This window comes from Fistularia commersonii, chromosome 12, assembly GCF_037954325.1.
Source record: "Fistularia commersonii isolate RoL2024-O1a breed Wild chromosome 12, RoL_Fcom_v1.0, whole genome shotgun sequence".
NCBI classification, from domain to species: Eukaryota; Metazoa; Chordata; class Actinopteri; order Syngnathiformes; family Fistulariidae; genus Fistularia; species Fistularia commersonii.
The window spans coordinates 7,510,188-7,526,735 of record NC_141295.1 but is presented as its reverse complement, the minus strand read 5'-3'; the positions used below and the strand labels follow the sequence as shown (position 1 = coordinate 7,526,735).

Sequence of the window (16,548 nt, the reverse complement as noted above, 5' to 3'; positions counted from 1 at the left end):
GTATCATGAGATATTTACACAGAAAGATGTAACACAGAAACTTTTTTTAAAAAACCTTTAATAAAATATATACCGGAAACATCCACAAATACTTACTGGAAATGTTTTTTCTTTTTTTTTTTTTTTTATGAACAATCCCTGTAACATGACTGCTGAAAAAGATTAATAATAAATAACACAAGGAAAAGTCCATCAATTCATCCATTTTCTATCCCCGCTTTGTCGTACTCCAGCTGATCGCTATCTTCATCATCATCTGCCTGTGCACTAAAACCATTAAAGTTCTCTTCTTCAATGTCAGAATTGTATTGCCTCAGAATTTCATAGTAATTCTATTGGTCCAGTGTGATGGGGCTTAAATGCTTTGGCAACATGAAGTTCTTTAACCCCAAAAAATCCATAAATTAGCCGCGTCATTCTTTAAGCTGCAGTGTTCAAAGCGTGTGAAAAAAGAGGCTTATTGTCTGGGAATTCAGTAAGTAGCAGCAGAGAGCCATATGTATTCCTCCACCCCTGCAACATCAGCGCATTGATGTAACTAAACAAATATGTAATATTTTTTGTTTGGTGATCCAACCCCCCCCCATTTCTTATAGCACTATTTAACAATGGTAATACAATATTATCTGAAACAATTTAAAGACTGAAGCAACGCAGACGGATTATAAGCAAGAGTATCACACAGTTTATTTTACCAGTCTAAGCTGCATTACACAACATTACACAAGCATCTAGTGTTTTGTTCTTACATGTGGAAATCCCTCAACTCATCACAATGTCTGTAGTGGACTGGAGAACAGAAATATTCTGTGGTGGGGAGACAAAATGATGAAACAGGATTTTAGCTTCATATGAAGAACAGATCCCAATTGCATAGAATTCATCCCTTTTGCTGGGGTACCAGACGGTTTGTAGCATTGTACTTGATCTTCAACTAGTGTATGATAATTTGTCTTTTCTCCATTCTGCATGAAAATCCAAGTACCTCAATGCAATCAAATAATTCATTGCTTTTCTCTTTACCACAGTTCTGCTTCAGCACATATCTCACTAGTCGCTCATTTTCTCACCCGCTCTAGCCTATTCTCATCCTCCTCCTCCCTCACTTCTCTCACTCCTGCTGCCCTTCCTCCAGTCCCTCCCTCACAAACTACTTGCTATTCAGTTCAGGGAAGCTGCAGGCAGCATTGCTATAGCTACTCGTACTGCTGCAGGACTAGATTTCCATCCCTTGCTCTCTCTGATAACTGAACACTTCCTCACTCCATATTTGCTGAAAACTAAGCACATTAAACCTTGGCTTATAGCCCACCATCAATAATTTTCCTTTCCTAGCTCCTATGCCTCTTCACTTTTTCTCTCCTTTTCCCATTTTACTGCTAATGTAATTCACAAGCTAAGCAACAAACATTTTAAGTGTACAACTCATGTATGCCCACGAATGCTCTAAAAATTCAAAATTATGACCTACCCTCCAAGGTGTCTCTCCAAACCTTCTGCCCAGCACACCTTTATTCAGATTTCATATAATTTCCCTTTTCACTTTGTATTGATTATTTAGTTGTTACTTTGCCTCAAGTTCAGTTGCCTTTGAATTATGTTGAATGACCTTTCCCCCATTGAGAGATTGTCCTTTTTAACTTATAAAATATCGTTTCCATGTAACTTGTGTTTGTTGCTGTCATTTGAATTTGCGAGAGAGGAACTGTAGAAGTTTATGAGTGTCTGGAGTGTCACAGGAGTATGTAACAGTGGTGCAGGACATGCATGAGAGCAATAAGACGGTTGTGAGGTGTAACTGCATCAGGAATCAGCTCTGAACCTGTTATGTGCTGTAATGCAGTGGTCCCCAACCCCCGGTCCGCTGACCAGATCATTTGGTACGGTTCACAAAGAAAATCTTTCTTGGTACAAATGATAGTTTTTTTTCCATTAGACCTTCCAGATCTTATTTTGAAAAACAACAATTTCCGCCTTCGCCTTACAGACACACATAATGATGTAATTGCCTAATACAAAGTGTAATTGTTGTATTCAGATAAAATACAGTGAACTGACACAAGTTTTTTTTAATTTTTTTTATTATTTGAACCCCTATGCCTCTAACTGGTCTGCTGAAATATTTTCATGCATAAAACTGCTCCCTGGTACAAAAAAGGCTGGGGACCACTGCAGTAATAGATAGGCTGTCAAACAAATGGAAGGAATCACTGTGTACTATGTTGTTTGCTGGCAAAATTGTGAGTTGTAAAAAGAGAAGGGAGCAGCTGACCATTCAGAGAGGGTGGAGGTAAGCCCTGGAAAAGAGAGGAATGAAGGGTAGCTACAACAAGGTATGCCAAGCAGGTGGCCTCACGGAAGACCCAAGGTGGCATGATAGAAGAGGATACAGAGAATAGGGTTGGATGGAGGCAGATGTGATGACACCTTCAGGGAACGGCTGAAAGGACAGGAGAATAAAAGTAATAACCATTTTCATGATTATAATCATAGTATATAATCAATAATCATGTTTCATTATTGTAACAGTTATTGTTCCCAAACTTAATTTTAAATAAACCTGGTAATAATGTACATTGTTACATCAGATTAGACACTTACTCAATATAACTGCTCTCTCCTAATGTTTCCTGTCTGTCTCCTTTGTCATCAAACACAGCAAACAGTTTTTCTCCCTTCAACTGCAATAAAAATAACTTAAATACTAGGGTTTATTTTAAGTACTTCTTATGTAATCCAGCACAAAATTCAAATTTGGATACATCTCTTCTCCATAAACATGTATCATTCTGTCACATTTATCTTTTCCATTACGAAGGTGCAGTATGTGTAGAACACGTGCACATTGTAAAATACAGAACTCACTAACACGCCCCAAACCTACCTGCTCGTCCAGGAATTATTGGATTTACTTGGAGTTTAGAGTTATCACATCTCTGGATTTTTGCCACATCAATCTTATATTTAACCTTACATCCATTCACACAGGGAGTTAAGCTTTCATTCTACATTCTGTTTACCTCCATCCAAACAAACTGCTCATTTCATACTTCTGATGTGCTTAATGATAAGCCAGATGCTTCTTCTCATCAGCTGCCTGCTTGACCACAGATGCTAATAGTCAGTGACAGGCCCACAGTCTCAACATGAGCCAGTTTAATGAGTAGTGTAAGCAAATTGCATCAGCCATTAAATGTGAGAGAGCTTGTGCGAGAAGGCTCTCCAGCTCCTCCCAAAGCGTTCTCGGCATTAACTCAAACTGACATGAAATTGCCAGGCACAGTAATAGATACTATGGTTAACAATGCGAGAGAATAAAGGAAGTCTTCACATCAGCAGCGCACTGCGGCTGACCTGAGGCTTCTGAAAAGGAGCAACGGCATCTCATTTATTTAGAGCAATTATCCCATATGCGTGAATTAGATTTGCATTGTGTATGAATGCATATCACCCATGTATGTGATAGATACTGTATATGCCAAATTTATATATTTATGCATAGATATGTTCATTCAATTTGATTGTCACAAACAGTTTCATTTAATGTAGTTTTAAAAAACACAAAACAATATTATATATAATATATATATATATATATATATATATATATATATATATATTATCTATAATGCAGTGGTTAGCACCTTGGTTTGATTCCTGCAGGGGGCCTTTCTGCTCAGAGTTTGCATGCTCTCCCATAGCCTGGCTGGGTTTCCTCCAGTTACTCCGGTTTCCTCCCACAGCCAAGAATCATAAAGGGGGTTAATTGGAATACATTGGAAAATAACCAAGATGAGTGAATGGCACAATGAATTGTTATAAATCACTAAATGTGGCCATGTCATAAAGTGGTGACCAATTCAGACTATACCCTGCCTCTTGACAGCTGGGATAGGCTCCAGCATCTACTGACAGGAGGATAAGCACTTAACACGGATCATTTCAAGAACTCCAAGGGCTGTATTGAGATAGCTGAATTTACTTCAGGTTTTCTATAGAGTCTTATACAGAATGTTAAAAACAAGGGTTCAGAATTCTGGGCGGTGTGGTGGCACAGAGTGTAGTGCTTCGGTCTCATAGCATAAAGGACCCTGGTTTGATTCTGACAAGGGTACCTTTCTGTGTGCAGACAACTCACCATCATTTCACTATATAATGTTCTTCCTTAACTTTCTGCTTTTCCTGTCAGCAGTTGCCACAGTGAATCAACCTCCTTCAACTAACCCTATTCTCTCTGTCTTCTTCTCTCACACAGACTAACTTAATATCCACTTTCACTCCATCCATAAATATTCTCTTTGGTCTTACTCTAGACCTCCTGCCATCATTCCTTACATGACTGAACCGTCTCAGTCCTGCTACTCTGACCTTATTTTCAAAACGTCTAACATGCAATGTCCCTCTGATAGACTCATTTGTGATAGATATCATTCTTAAATATAGGCACCATCACACTTCTTCTCCATTCTTCAGGCATCTTCTCAGCTCTAAGATCCTGTTGAATAATCTAGCCAGAAGCTCTACCGCTGCCTCTCCTAGACACTTCTATACCTCTACAGGTATATCATTAGGACCAACTGCCCCATCCTCTTCAATGCTTTTCTCACTCAACTTTTACTAATCTCTGCTACATTGTGGACTACAACAGCCACCTCTTTTACCCTTGCCTGTTTTTTCATTTTCCTCATTCATCAGCTCTTCAAGGTACTCTTTCCATCTTCTCATCACTCTTCTAGCATCTGTCAATACATTTCCCTCTCTATCCTTAATCACCCGGACCTGCTGTACATCCTTTCCATCTCTATCTCCGTTTAGCCAACCGGTATTTATCATTCTCTCCCTCCTTACTGTCCAACCGAACATACAAGTCATCATACGCCCTTTGTTTTGCCTTTGCTACCTCTGTCTCTGCCTTACACTGTATCTACCTTTACTCCTGTCTGTTCTATTCAGTTTCCTCAGTGTCCCACTTCTTTACAAACCATTTTATCTGTATATGCTCCTCCACTTCCTCTTCCCATTCCATTACATTGCATTGCAGTCATTTGGCAGACACTTTTATCCAAAGCAACTTATAAAATTCCACCAAAAAGTCTCCTTATCTACTTTCCTTCCAGATGATACACCAAGTACTCTCCCACCTGTTTCCCAGATCTCATTAGCTGTAGTTGTCCAGTCATCGGGAAGCTCTCCCTGACCACCCAGACCCTTTCTCAACTTCTCCTTGTAAGCCATACAACATTCCCCCCTTTTCCTCTTCCACCATTTTGTCCTCTTGATCTTTCTTGTCACCAGAATCATCCTACAAACCAGAATGCTATACAGTCTGGCTACACTCTCACCTACAACTACTTTGCAGTCACTGATCTCTTTCAGGTTACCTCATCTATACAAGATGTAGTCTACCTGCATGCTCCAACCTCCACTGTTATGTTACCCTATGTCCCTGTCTTTACTGGAAAAAGTGTTCACTACAGCCATTTCCATCCTTTTTGCAAAGTCTACTACCATCTGTTCCTCTGTGTTCCTATCCTTTATACCAGGGGTGTCAAACTCTTTTCCCATCGCGGACCACATATGGCCTAGGTAGATGTCAAGTGGGCCGGACCATTAAAATAATAGCATACTCAGCAATAAATAACCAAAATATCATGCCTTTCCTCTGTGTTGGTGTAAAGAAGTACAAGGACATTAGGAAAATTTTGGAATTTAATGAACAATCTTTTCATAAAACATTTCATTAAACACCTCATGTGTCCTTAGAAAAATGTCTAATTTACTTTTATCATTCACATGCATTGCAACTGATCCCACTGATCGTACAAAGGCACAAAACTTTAACAAGTAATTGGTATTGAAAAATATAATGCACTTTAAGATTAAATGAGACTTATAAAGAAAGGGATTTTTAAACCATTTACACATGTGCATATAAAATCTAAATTGAATCCATGCCTACACCCTCCAAACTAAAAAGGGTGCTATTAAATGTGTAAGGATGAGAGTATTCACCTGTCCTGTAAATGTATAAACTCCATCCATGAAACATGCATGCACTTACAATACATACTGAAAATGTATGGAGTTGCATGAACAGTAGAATTCCACCATACTCTTTAATAGTGAAGCTGGTGACTAACATTAAATTGCACATTTTCGCTAGCAATTAGCTAGCTGGCTGTTAAAAGCTAGCGAAATCAGCGAAGCAACTCGCTGATTTCTCGGCTATGGGTGAAAGTGGACCGCTGTTTCCTCAGACCCGCCAGCAATTCGTTGATCTTATCTCTTCTCAGTTGTCTTTGCAAGCTGTCATATTTTTCGCTCTGATGAGTCTCGTAGTGGCGCTGTATATTTTATTCCTTTAATACAGAAAATTGTTGCAAACACGCCAAGCGCAAAGGTTTCCCGTGCGTCTCCGAAAATAAATAGGACATAGTCAATTTTTCTTTGAAAATTCTACACTCTTTAACTACTTTTCTCTGTTTTGATAACAACATTTTGGCTTGTGAGGGCATAGTGGGGAGGTGGAGAACAGGGTAGAAACAACGTCATAACAAGCAGCAGGTGGTACATTGATAACGTCTGCTGATAGGTCCGTCTCAGTGATGCAGATTGTCCTCTACTCTGACCAAAATAGTGCACCCCCTAGTGGAAAATGTTTGAATTGCATTTAATTAGAAAAATTAAATCCTTGTCTTCAATGCATTTTTTCACTTTCAATTATCCTGCGGGCCTGGTTGAATCCCCCTGCAGGCCGGTTCCGGCCCGGGGGCCATATGTTTGACATCCCTGCTGTATACCAAATCTGCCTCAATTGCCTGCACCAATATGCCCATTGAAGCCTGCACCAATTACCACTCTCATTTCTGGGGATATTCTGCATCACTTCGTCTAACTCATTCCAGAACTTCTTCTCCTCTAACTCACATCCCACCTGGAATAACCATTAACAACACTGAGTATCAGACCTTCAATTTCCAGTTTTCATAAGTCTATCTGACATTCTTTTCACCTCCAGAAGATTCCTAACAAACTCCTCCTTCAAGATAATTCTTAACCCATTTCTCTTCTTGTCAATACCATAATAGTACAACTTAAAGCCTGCTCCTAAGCTTCTTCACTTACTACCTTACAACCTGGTCTCCTGGACACACAGTATATCCACCTTCCTTCTCTGCATCATGTTGACCAACTCTTTACCTTTTCCTGTCATAGTCCCAATAATCAAAGTCCCTACTCTCAGTCCCAGACTCTTGCCCTTCCTCTTCTCTCTCTGCTTACGAACATGCCTTCCTCCTCTCCCTCTTCGACCCACAGTAGCCCAGTTCTCACTCGTACCCTGTAGATCATCGGTATCAGTAGCCATCGTTGTTAATCCAGGCCTTGACCAATCCAGTATGAGATTATTAGGTTTGATGCCCTTCCTGGGCAAACGCTCTGTATTTATCTAGCTTGGGACCTCAGGAAGACACTGGCTGTGCCCCCCCGAGGCTGATTCAGGGCGACATCAGCCCGTGCCACCTGGGGCTGCATTAAACATAATTTATGTAACATCTTATTTAAAAGAAGTAAATAGGTAAAAGTCTAAAAGTATAGTTTTGAACAACAATGAATTATTTTTTTTGGTTGGTTGATTGTTTGCAACAGGATTGTTTTCTTTTTAAGTACCAAGTGATCAAACACATAGCGTGCACAATTATAAGACAAGTTGTATTTTTGAAGGATTAATTTTGTTGTTGTACAACTACAGTGCTCTTGGTCAATCCAAAAAGTTAACAACCCCTCAAATCTGAACATTTAAGTCGTAAAAGGGAAGTTTTTGCTTCCTTAAGAGACTATCTATATGTACACCATTATTAGGCAATGATTAGTGTGCAGTATCATGGAAATAAATGAAAAACAAAAATGTTCTCATCTCACTTGCTTATTTCACCTGTTAAAGTGAGAACAATATACAAACTCAATTTACAAATAAACATGACTGGAATTAAAAAAAAAAAAAAAAAAAAAAAAAAAAACTCAGTGACCAATATAGCCACCCTTCTTTTCGATAACAGTCACAAGCCTTCCATTCACTAAGTCAGTCAGTTTCTTGATCTGGTCTGAATCAACTTTTTGAGATGAGATGAGAGATGAGAACAACTTTATTAATCCCGAAGGAAATTGTTGTGCCAGAGTTTTGTGCAGCCACAACCACAGCCTCCCAGACATTGTTTAGAGAGGTGTACTGTTTGCCTTCACTGTAAATTCCCTGCTTACAAAGGGCCCAACAGATCTCAAGAGGGTTTAAGTCAGGTGACAAAGGGGGCCATGTTGTTAGTTTTTCATCTTTTAAGCCTTTACTGGCCAGACATGCAGTTGAGTACTTTGATGCATGTGATGAAATGTTGTCTTACATAAAATCAAAGTCTTCTCGAACGATGCAGACTATTGCCTGTACCATTGCAAGAAGAAAGTGTCTGCTAAAAATTGGCAGTAGGTCTGAGAGTTGATTTTGAGTCAATGTTCAACCTGAAACAATCCAACTATCTCATCTTTAATACCTCCCCATGCCAGTACCCCACCTCCTCCTTTCTAGTGTTTGTGTCAAGGTGGAGCTCTGTGTCTGTTACTGATCCAACCATGGGCCCATCCATTTGGTCCGTCAAGAGTCACTCTCATCTCATCAGTCCACAAAGCCTTTGAAAAATCTGTCTTCAGATATTTCTTGGCCCATTTTTGACATTTCAACTTATGTGTCTTGTTCAGAGGTGGCCGGGTTTCAGCCTTTCTTACCTTAGCCATGTATCTGAGAACTGAACATCTTGACCCTCCGGATAGGTTGCAGTTGTGGAATATGGCAGCACTGGAGGATAATGTTCTGATAGCCTCATGTTGGATTATTCTCAAATCTTTGGTCATTAATTTGCGTCTTTTCTTCTCTTGACTATTTGCAACAAAGCATTTGATGGTTCTGTGATCATACCCCAATATCTTACATACTGATTAGGGGCAGTGTGGTGCAGGAGGTAGAGCACTCATCTTTGGATTCTGGTTTGATTCTCGGCTTCTCTTGGTGTGAGCAAGATACTACCCCCCTGGCGCTGGTGGATGATAGCCTACTGCTCATGGTGCATCCATGATGGATTAATTGCAGATATTGAATTTCCCCATGAGGGATTAATAAAGGACAAATTATTATTATTATAGTTCAAGAGTGCTGCATCCCTCTGAAAGACTTTTTATAATTTTTGACTTTTCAGAGTCAGTTAAATCTCTTTTTTTGGCCCATTTTTCCTGAGGAGAAGAATCTGCTTTATAATTATGCGCACCTTGATATAGGAAGTTGATCTCCTTATGCCACACCGTCCCTCGTTACACAAATACACATCACCTTATATGCATTCAATCCAAAAAGCATTCAAGTTCATATAGCTTGGAGTTGGAAATTATGAATAAAATTATGATATGGTCAAAATAATCAATTGGCTAATAATTGTACACACCGTGTAAGCTGATCTTTACTGCTATACTAAGTTTCACGTAATGGGAAGTCATTTTGGCGCCTTTATGCCTTACAATTAAGGGCACACAGTATTTCTCAATACTGTGAGGATCTGTCTGCCTATCATCTGCTGGTAACATGATCAAGATTTTACTTTGATACAAACCCCACCCTTGGCTCACACAAACACACGTGCTTCCGCACCTCGTTGTTATCAGGTTGTCCTCCCCTTTAAGCCTGCTGCAGACAGCGTAACCACATTGAAAAGTAATTGTTCCTCTTTCTCCTCCCTAATTGAATTGACAAGGAGCCGGATGCGATATTGTTTAATACATTGATCTTGGGGTACAATGAGACAGAATACCTTGTACTCCCACTTGCCTCCCCTACCCGTCTTCCTTATTCTAGCTCATTCAGCTGTCCAATTTTTTGATTAATTAAGTCATTGCCAATGAATTACCAGATTATTTCTTCTTTCACACTTCTTGCATCATCTTTTGGATTCATTCCTTGCCTCACGGTTCCCTTTTTAAATGTATTTGTAAAAAAAGGTACAAAAATCAAATATATTTCTGCTAAAATATTTTTTATGAAGACACCTTTGCTGTTGAATGCATTAAAATGACAATTGTCTAAATTTGTTGATTCTGTAGAGTCAAATCTATCTATCTATCTATCTATCTATCTGCCATTTAACAAAAATGGACCACCATTTTTCCTGAGTGAGCCTCATGAGCCATCTCCTGAGTGGGCAAGAATAACTTCAGTGTAACAGCTTCCATTACCCTGAACACTACATGTTTATTTCCAGGCAGCATCCTCCATACTGGTGGTAGAAATAATTGATGGGGACAGTTAGAAGGAATGTCTGGTAAACACCATGGGGACTTGTGTTTGACAGAAAAAAGTAAAAATGCACATCCCAAAATGTGACAGTTAAAGAATGAGCAATCTTAATAGTGATATGAGACGCAATTTAATTTACAGCCAGCTGCATTGTTAAGCATTGAAACCCTAGTGATTGGTGTTGTGTATCTTTAAATCTGTTCAGCCCTTTGATGTCTAAATGACACAGTCTCTATAAACAGGACTCTGACTAATGTTGCCCTGTCCTTTGCCATTAGCATTGATGCACAAATTATTGTTATGAGTGTGTGACCACTCATGGAAGGCAGCTAATACAATACTTTCCCCCCAATGTCTTTCAATGAAACCGTAAGATGAATACAATAGAGTGCCTATTTCCTTGTGAAGATATTGTATTGTGGTTGTAGTGAAACAGTACACATACAATTGTCATGCTGTTTAACATAATTTATTCCCCTGTATACAAATAAGCAACCATGCTGTTTATCTTTTTAAGAACAAATTCCATCTTGTTTTAAACAGTGCACTCATTAGAACCAACACAGGGCATGGGGATATGTTGCTCATATTTATGATCAAACAAAATTATTTCCTGTAAGGTGAAAAGCAGCAGCTGGCAACTCAGTGTGTTAGATTAACCATATGTTAGTCGGCAATGTTCTCAACTGACTGATATGAATTGGCAGTGCCAGATAGCACATGGTGAACTGGAATTGAAACTGTCCAAATAGCCTAGTTGCTAGGTAACCTTCTCAACTGTTTCCGTCATGTTGCTTGAATGTGGAACATCAAGATAAACACATGTGCTGTTTGGAACTTACCTTATGAAGTTTTTGAATTCACTAACATAATTTACATTAAAACTTCTTTTATTTTAGTCGTAATGTCTACATTCATTAAACTGTCTGTGATTGTATTTCTTCTTACAGACTGGAAGGAAAGAGAAAGGTGACCCACTGAACTCTGCCATTGACAAGATGACCAAAAAGACCCGAGACTTGCGTCGACAGGTGAAAATTCTTTCACTTTCACTTTTCAATTGTATTTATTTAATTTACATCTATTTATTGATCATGATGCCTTCTCTAAATCTAAACAAAGAAAATGGCTTTTGTCAATTTACCAAGCTTCTCACAATATTAAAAACCAAGCCAATGTAATGGTTAAAAAGCAGCAAGTATTGTGGGATTAAGAAAAACTATTTTATAGTTGATCTAATTCCCTTCTCATTACTTATAGTGTGAGAAAGATAATCAAGCATTAATCTTATTTATTTAAGACAAAGAAAAAAGCTCTATACATTTCACAAGGTTTGTCTCATTTAACATGTGAAGACAAATAAAAACAAGAATAATACAAGATTGATGCAAATGCATGTAAAGTATAATCCTACATTCACCTGATTATGTTATTTTATGTATTACTAGACTTTTGCAGCAGGCCTTCTGCAGTACATTTGGTGCTGGCAGCAGTGGAGGGCCGTCTATTTTGGCCATCTGGCATTGCACCGATCTGCCTCCGCATTGTATGTCATAATGAAGTCAAATGCTTTAAATCACACCTTTCATTTCAAGACTGATGAAAAATAGCTTTTAAAGTTTCCAATGCAAACTGTTTGAGCTCTTGCAAGGCATTGAGTCCTCATCAGTGATGTTTACTGTAGATATAATGTCACTGCATCACATTTACTTATGTTCAATAATTTTTCAGTGACTTGCAATTAATTAATAGGTTGAATCAGAGGGCAACAAATCAATAAAACAAACAAAAAAAACACATCCATATACATGTTTTTGCATAAATTTATATATTTTATATTGTAAATGCAGCAACTGATTGTGTATATATTGACCTTCCTATAATCTAATGGCACAAATCTGAAAAAATAACAAAAACCTACATATCACATCCACAAGTCCTGCATTAAACTGAGTGAACCCATTTAAGTGTACACTTTTGAAAGTTTTCACTGGGTATTTGCAGAATCTCTGCTCATTTCAGTTCATTAATCAGAATCAGAATAGGAGAAACTGTATTCGTCACCAAGGGGCAATTGGTTGGCACAAGGTTTGGCATAGCAACCTTGGGCAAATGCAGAAACATAAAACCAATTGAAATGTATCGAATAAAGGTAAAATAAAAGTTAGATAAAATTAAAGTGAAGTAACTCCAGCATCAATAAGGAGCCTTGGTTAAAATATAATATTAATATCAATATTAATACCAATATTAATATCAACATCAACGTCAATATTAATATCAACATTAATATTAATATCGATATTAATATTAATATTAGTGCTAATGTTAATATTAATATTAATATTAATAACATCACTAATCCTTCTACACTTGGTGGTGATATGTTTGAGAGTTGACATTGTGCAAGCTGAGCTGTTCTACCCACAGCTCCATCATTCGCTCCTCCCTCTGGATGCTCCATACTGATTGAGACGTCCATCGATAATCATGTTCATCCAAACTGCAAGCAAATACCCACTCTGCTGCCAATACTCCTCTGTTGATTGTTTTTCTACCAGGTTCACTTTTTCCAGTTTTGTTGGAGCTCATCTGTTGTTGTTGATTCCGTCACTTTACAGTGACGCACCGCAAAGACAATATCACCTTACAAGTTTCCTTACGACCTTACAATTTTAAGTCTGCAACTGTAAGTCCAGCATTAGTCATTATAAAAAGACAATTAGATACCCTTGCTCACAATGACAGTAGCTTTTTCTATGCATCGAAATTCCAGGTTTCCTTTATTTCAGGGAGTGTTGAGCTCTGAAAGACTGAAAATGGATTTCCTTGGGAGTCGTGAGTAGGAGCTAGAATACTGTCTCTTGCGAAAGCAGTCATTTTTAATAATTTCTCCACTCAGATTCTCAGTAAGAATCTATTTTCCTGTCAGACTTACATGTGTAAACTCAATGTTCACCTTTAGTCTTTTCTGTTAAACATATTAAGTGCATATATTAAGCATTTAAGCCAGGGGTCCCCAAACTTTTTCCCACGAGGGCCAAATAACTTTTCCCTTCTCTGACAGGGGGCCAATTTATAAGAAAAAGTGTGTCGATCGCAGAGGTGTCTAAACGTAAACATTTATTGTTTTCCAGAAAGCCACACATAACCTAAAATTCAATCTTTCTGGGATCTTGACAAGAAAAAAAATCAGAAAATAAATGATAACATTATTAATGAAATAAATAGAAATAATGAATAACACTATTTATGAAATAAATGATAACTAAATAACCCTTTTCAAAGTTTTTTTCACAGAAAAAAAGACCAAGGAACATTAACTTTCTTGTAGACACAACTGTTTGCAGCTCTCTCATTCCAAATTCACCGTGAAAACCAGAAAGCAAGCAGGCTATGAAACCGAACTGAAACCAACACCTACCAACACAACACATTTCACTACCTGTATGGTTGTAGAATGGATTTTATACCATTAGATTTCATTATGATTATGTTTGTTTGTACTCAGAATGGCTCCTTGCAAGCTTGCTCGAACAAGCTTGCTCGAACAGACGACTGATTCAGCTGAGCTTGGCGAACAAATGTACTCTGCTGAGCTAATGGTTAGCCACTTTTTAGCTTTGAGAGTTTGATTGCTCACATTTGGCCTTGCAAGCTATCAACTTGTCTTTATGATAGGATTCATAGTGTTGGCGCAGATTGTATTCTTTGAATACAGCCATCGTCTCTTGACAGATGAGACAAACACCTTTTCTTTGAATTGAACAAAAAAAATAATCGTTTGTCCATTGCAGGTTAAATATCCTGCATTGTGGATCTATTTTTCTCTTACTTAATCCTTTCATCATTAATCTGTGTTATTTGACAGGGGTGGGTCCAGTTTTTTTTTTTTTTTTTGAGGGAGGGGTTTCGGATAAGGCACAGACTGCAGAAGGGTGGAATGGAATGTTACATTCTGTGCATGTACAAGTCAAGATTACGTGGCCAGAATGAAAAAAAAAAAAAAACATAATGCATCTCTGGTATTGGTCAGGGGCAGGATAAAATGTGTAGGAAGACTGTATTCAGCCCCAGTTCGACGCAGTTTAGGGACCACTGATCCAAGCATTTAAAACTACATGTTCAGCATTAGCGTGACACCTTTTCCACTGTATTTGCACCTGTGCTGCACAAACAGTGTGTTTGTGAGTGTGTGTGTATCTGTGTGTCTTTGCGTGAGTGCCTGTGTGTGTTTGTGCATGCTTGTGTTTATCAATGAAGGATCTGTCCCAGGTCATGGTTGCAACTGAACTTTCTTTTTGAGGGTGTTTCACCTCTCATTCGAGGGTTCTTCACTTATGATTTTATATATATTTTAAATATATATCTTATATATATATATATATATAAAACATTTGTGCAGCAAAGATGGAGCAAAATTCTTTTGGAACACATCAGTGGAGGAGAATTGATAAGAAATTGGTAAGGCTACAAATATAACAGCAATACAGGTAGATAGATGGCAGTTCCTGGTGGGCTTTTCTGCTTGTTACACCTCCTCCAGTGCCCAGAGGTTAGCCACGGGACACCCACTCCAGGATTACCAGCTAGGAAAGTTTCGCCTCTTAATGCCTGGAACGTCTCCCAGTGCCAGGGCAGCGCCAGGGACGTCTCTCTGTCTTTCTCTGCAGCTGGGTGATGTTACCCCCTAACGGCTGTTGTTAGGGTTAGCTGCTCTTTCCCCAGAGCCCGACCTTCCTCCTCAGCCAGAGCCAAAAGCTGCCTCCTCTGCCAGCTCTTTGACTGCTTTCTTCAACCTACCTCTGGTCACTCCTGCGCTCCTCAAGAGGCACATGGTTGACAGTCCTGCAAAGCCTCCCATCCCACCTCAACGGGGTAGATGGTGGTCTTCCAACCAACTTCTTCACACATAGCAACCAAGTCGATGTATTCAACCTTTTGTACTCGAAGGCAGCCTTGATCCCTTCCTCATATGAGATTGTAAGTTCAATGAGGTAAGCTGACCTAGTGTCGCTGGACCATGCAATGATGTCAGAGTGTAGAGATGTGGTGGTAATCTCTGTGGGGAACTGAAGCTGGCTGTCCAGGTCAGCCCTCCTTTCCCACTCCTTTTTAAGGGAATACGTTTGAGCTACTTCTAATGCAGCCACAGGGCGGCACTGGCCCATGTCCCCCCAAGCATGCCTTGGGGGGGCACGGAGCAGTGTCTCCCTGAGCCGGTCCCAAGCCCGGATAAATGCGGAGGGTTGCGTCAGGAATCCGGTGTAAAACTTTTGCCAAAACCAAACATGCGAGTCAACCATAACCATATCATACTGGATCGGTTAACAATGACCATTGGTACAGATGACCTGCAGGGTACCAGTGGAAATTGGGCTACTGTGGGTTGAAGTACAAGAACAAGAAGAAGGGGAGGAGGGCGTGTTCAGAAGCAGAGAGCGAGGAGGAAAGGAAAGAGCCTGGGACTGAGAGAAGGGACTTTGAATATCGGGACTATGACAGGAAAAGGTAGAGAGTTGGTCTACATGATGCAGAGAATTTGCTGTGTCCAGGAGACCAGGTGAGCAGGCTTTAAGTTGTATAGGAATGCAGAGGGACAGGTGGTGGTAGACTTTGCAAAAAGAATGGAAATGGCTGGTGAACACCTTTTTCCAGAAAAAACAGGAACATGGGGTAACTTACAAGAGTGGAGGTAGGAGCATGCAGGTAGACTACATCTTGTATGGACGAGGTAACCTGAGAGAGATCAGTGACCGCAAAGTAGTTGTAGGTGAGAGTGTAGCCAGACAGCATAGCATTCTGGTTTGTCTGATGACACTGGTGACAAGGAAGATGAAGAGGACAAAGACAGAGTAGAGGACAAAATGGTGGAAACTGAAAAGGGAGGAATGTTGTATGGCTTACAAAGAGGAGTTTAGAAAGGCTCTGGGTGGTCAGGGAGAGCTTCCCGATGAATGGACAACTACAGCTAATGAGATCTGGGAGACAGGTGGGAGAGTACTTGGTGTATCATCTGGAAGGAAAGTAGATAAGGAGACTTTTTGGTGGAATTTTATAAGTTGCTTTGGATAAAAGCGTCTGCCAAATGACTGCAATGGAATGGAATGGAATGGAAAGAGGAAGTGCAGGAGCATATACAGGTAAAGTGGCTTGTAAAGAAGTGGAGCACTGAGAGGACTGAAGAGAACAGACAGGAGTACAGGGAGATACAACGT

General features: G+C 39.4%; 1 protein-coding gene across 3 annotated transcripts in view; it reads left to right on the top strand.

Annotated features, from left to right (window-relative positions):
- Positions 1-16,548, top strand: part of ctnna2 (catenin (cadherin-associated protein), alpha 2) — a 270,175-nt gene that overhangs the window by 176,093 nt on the left and 77,534 nt on the right. For all 3 annotated transcript variants that reach the window (XM_086156790.1, XM_086156789.1, XM_086156791.1), the window contains one exon: positions 11,281-11,361. In XM_086156790.1, coding sequence (XP_086012916.1) covers positions 11,281-11,361 — 81 coding nt within the window. The remainder of the gene's footprint in view (positions 1-11,280; positions 11,362-16,548) is intronic.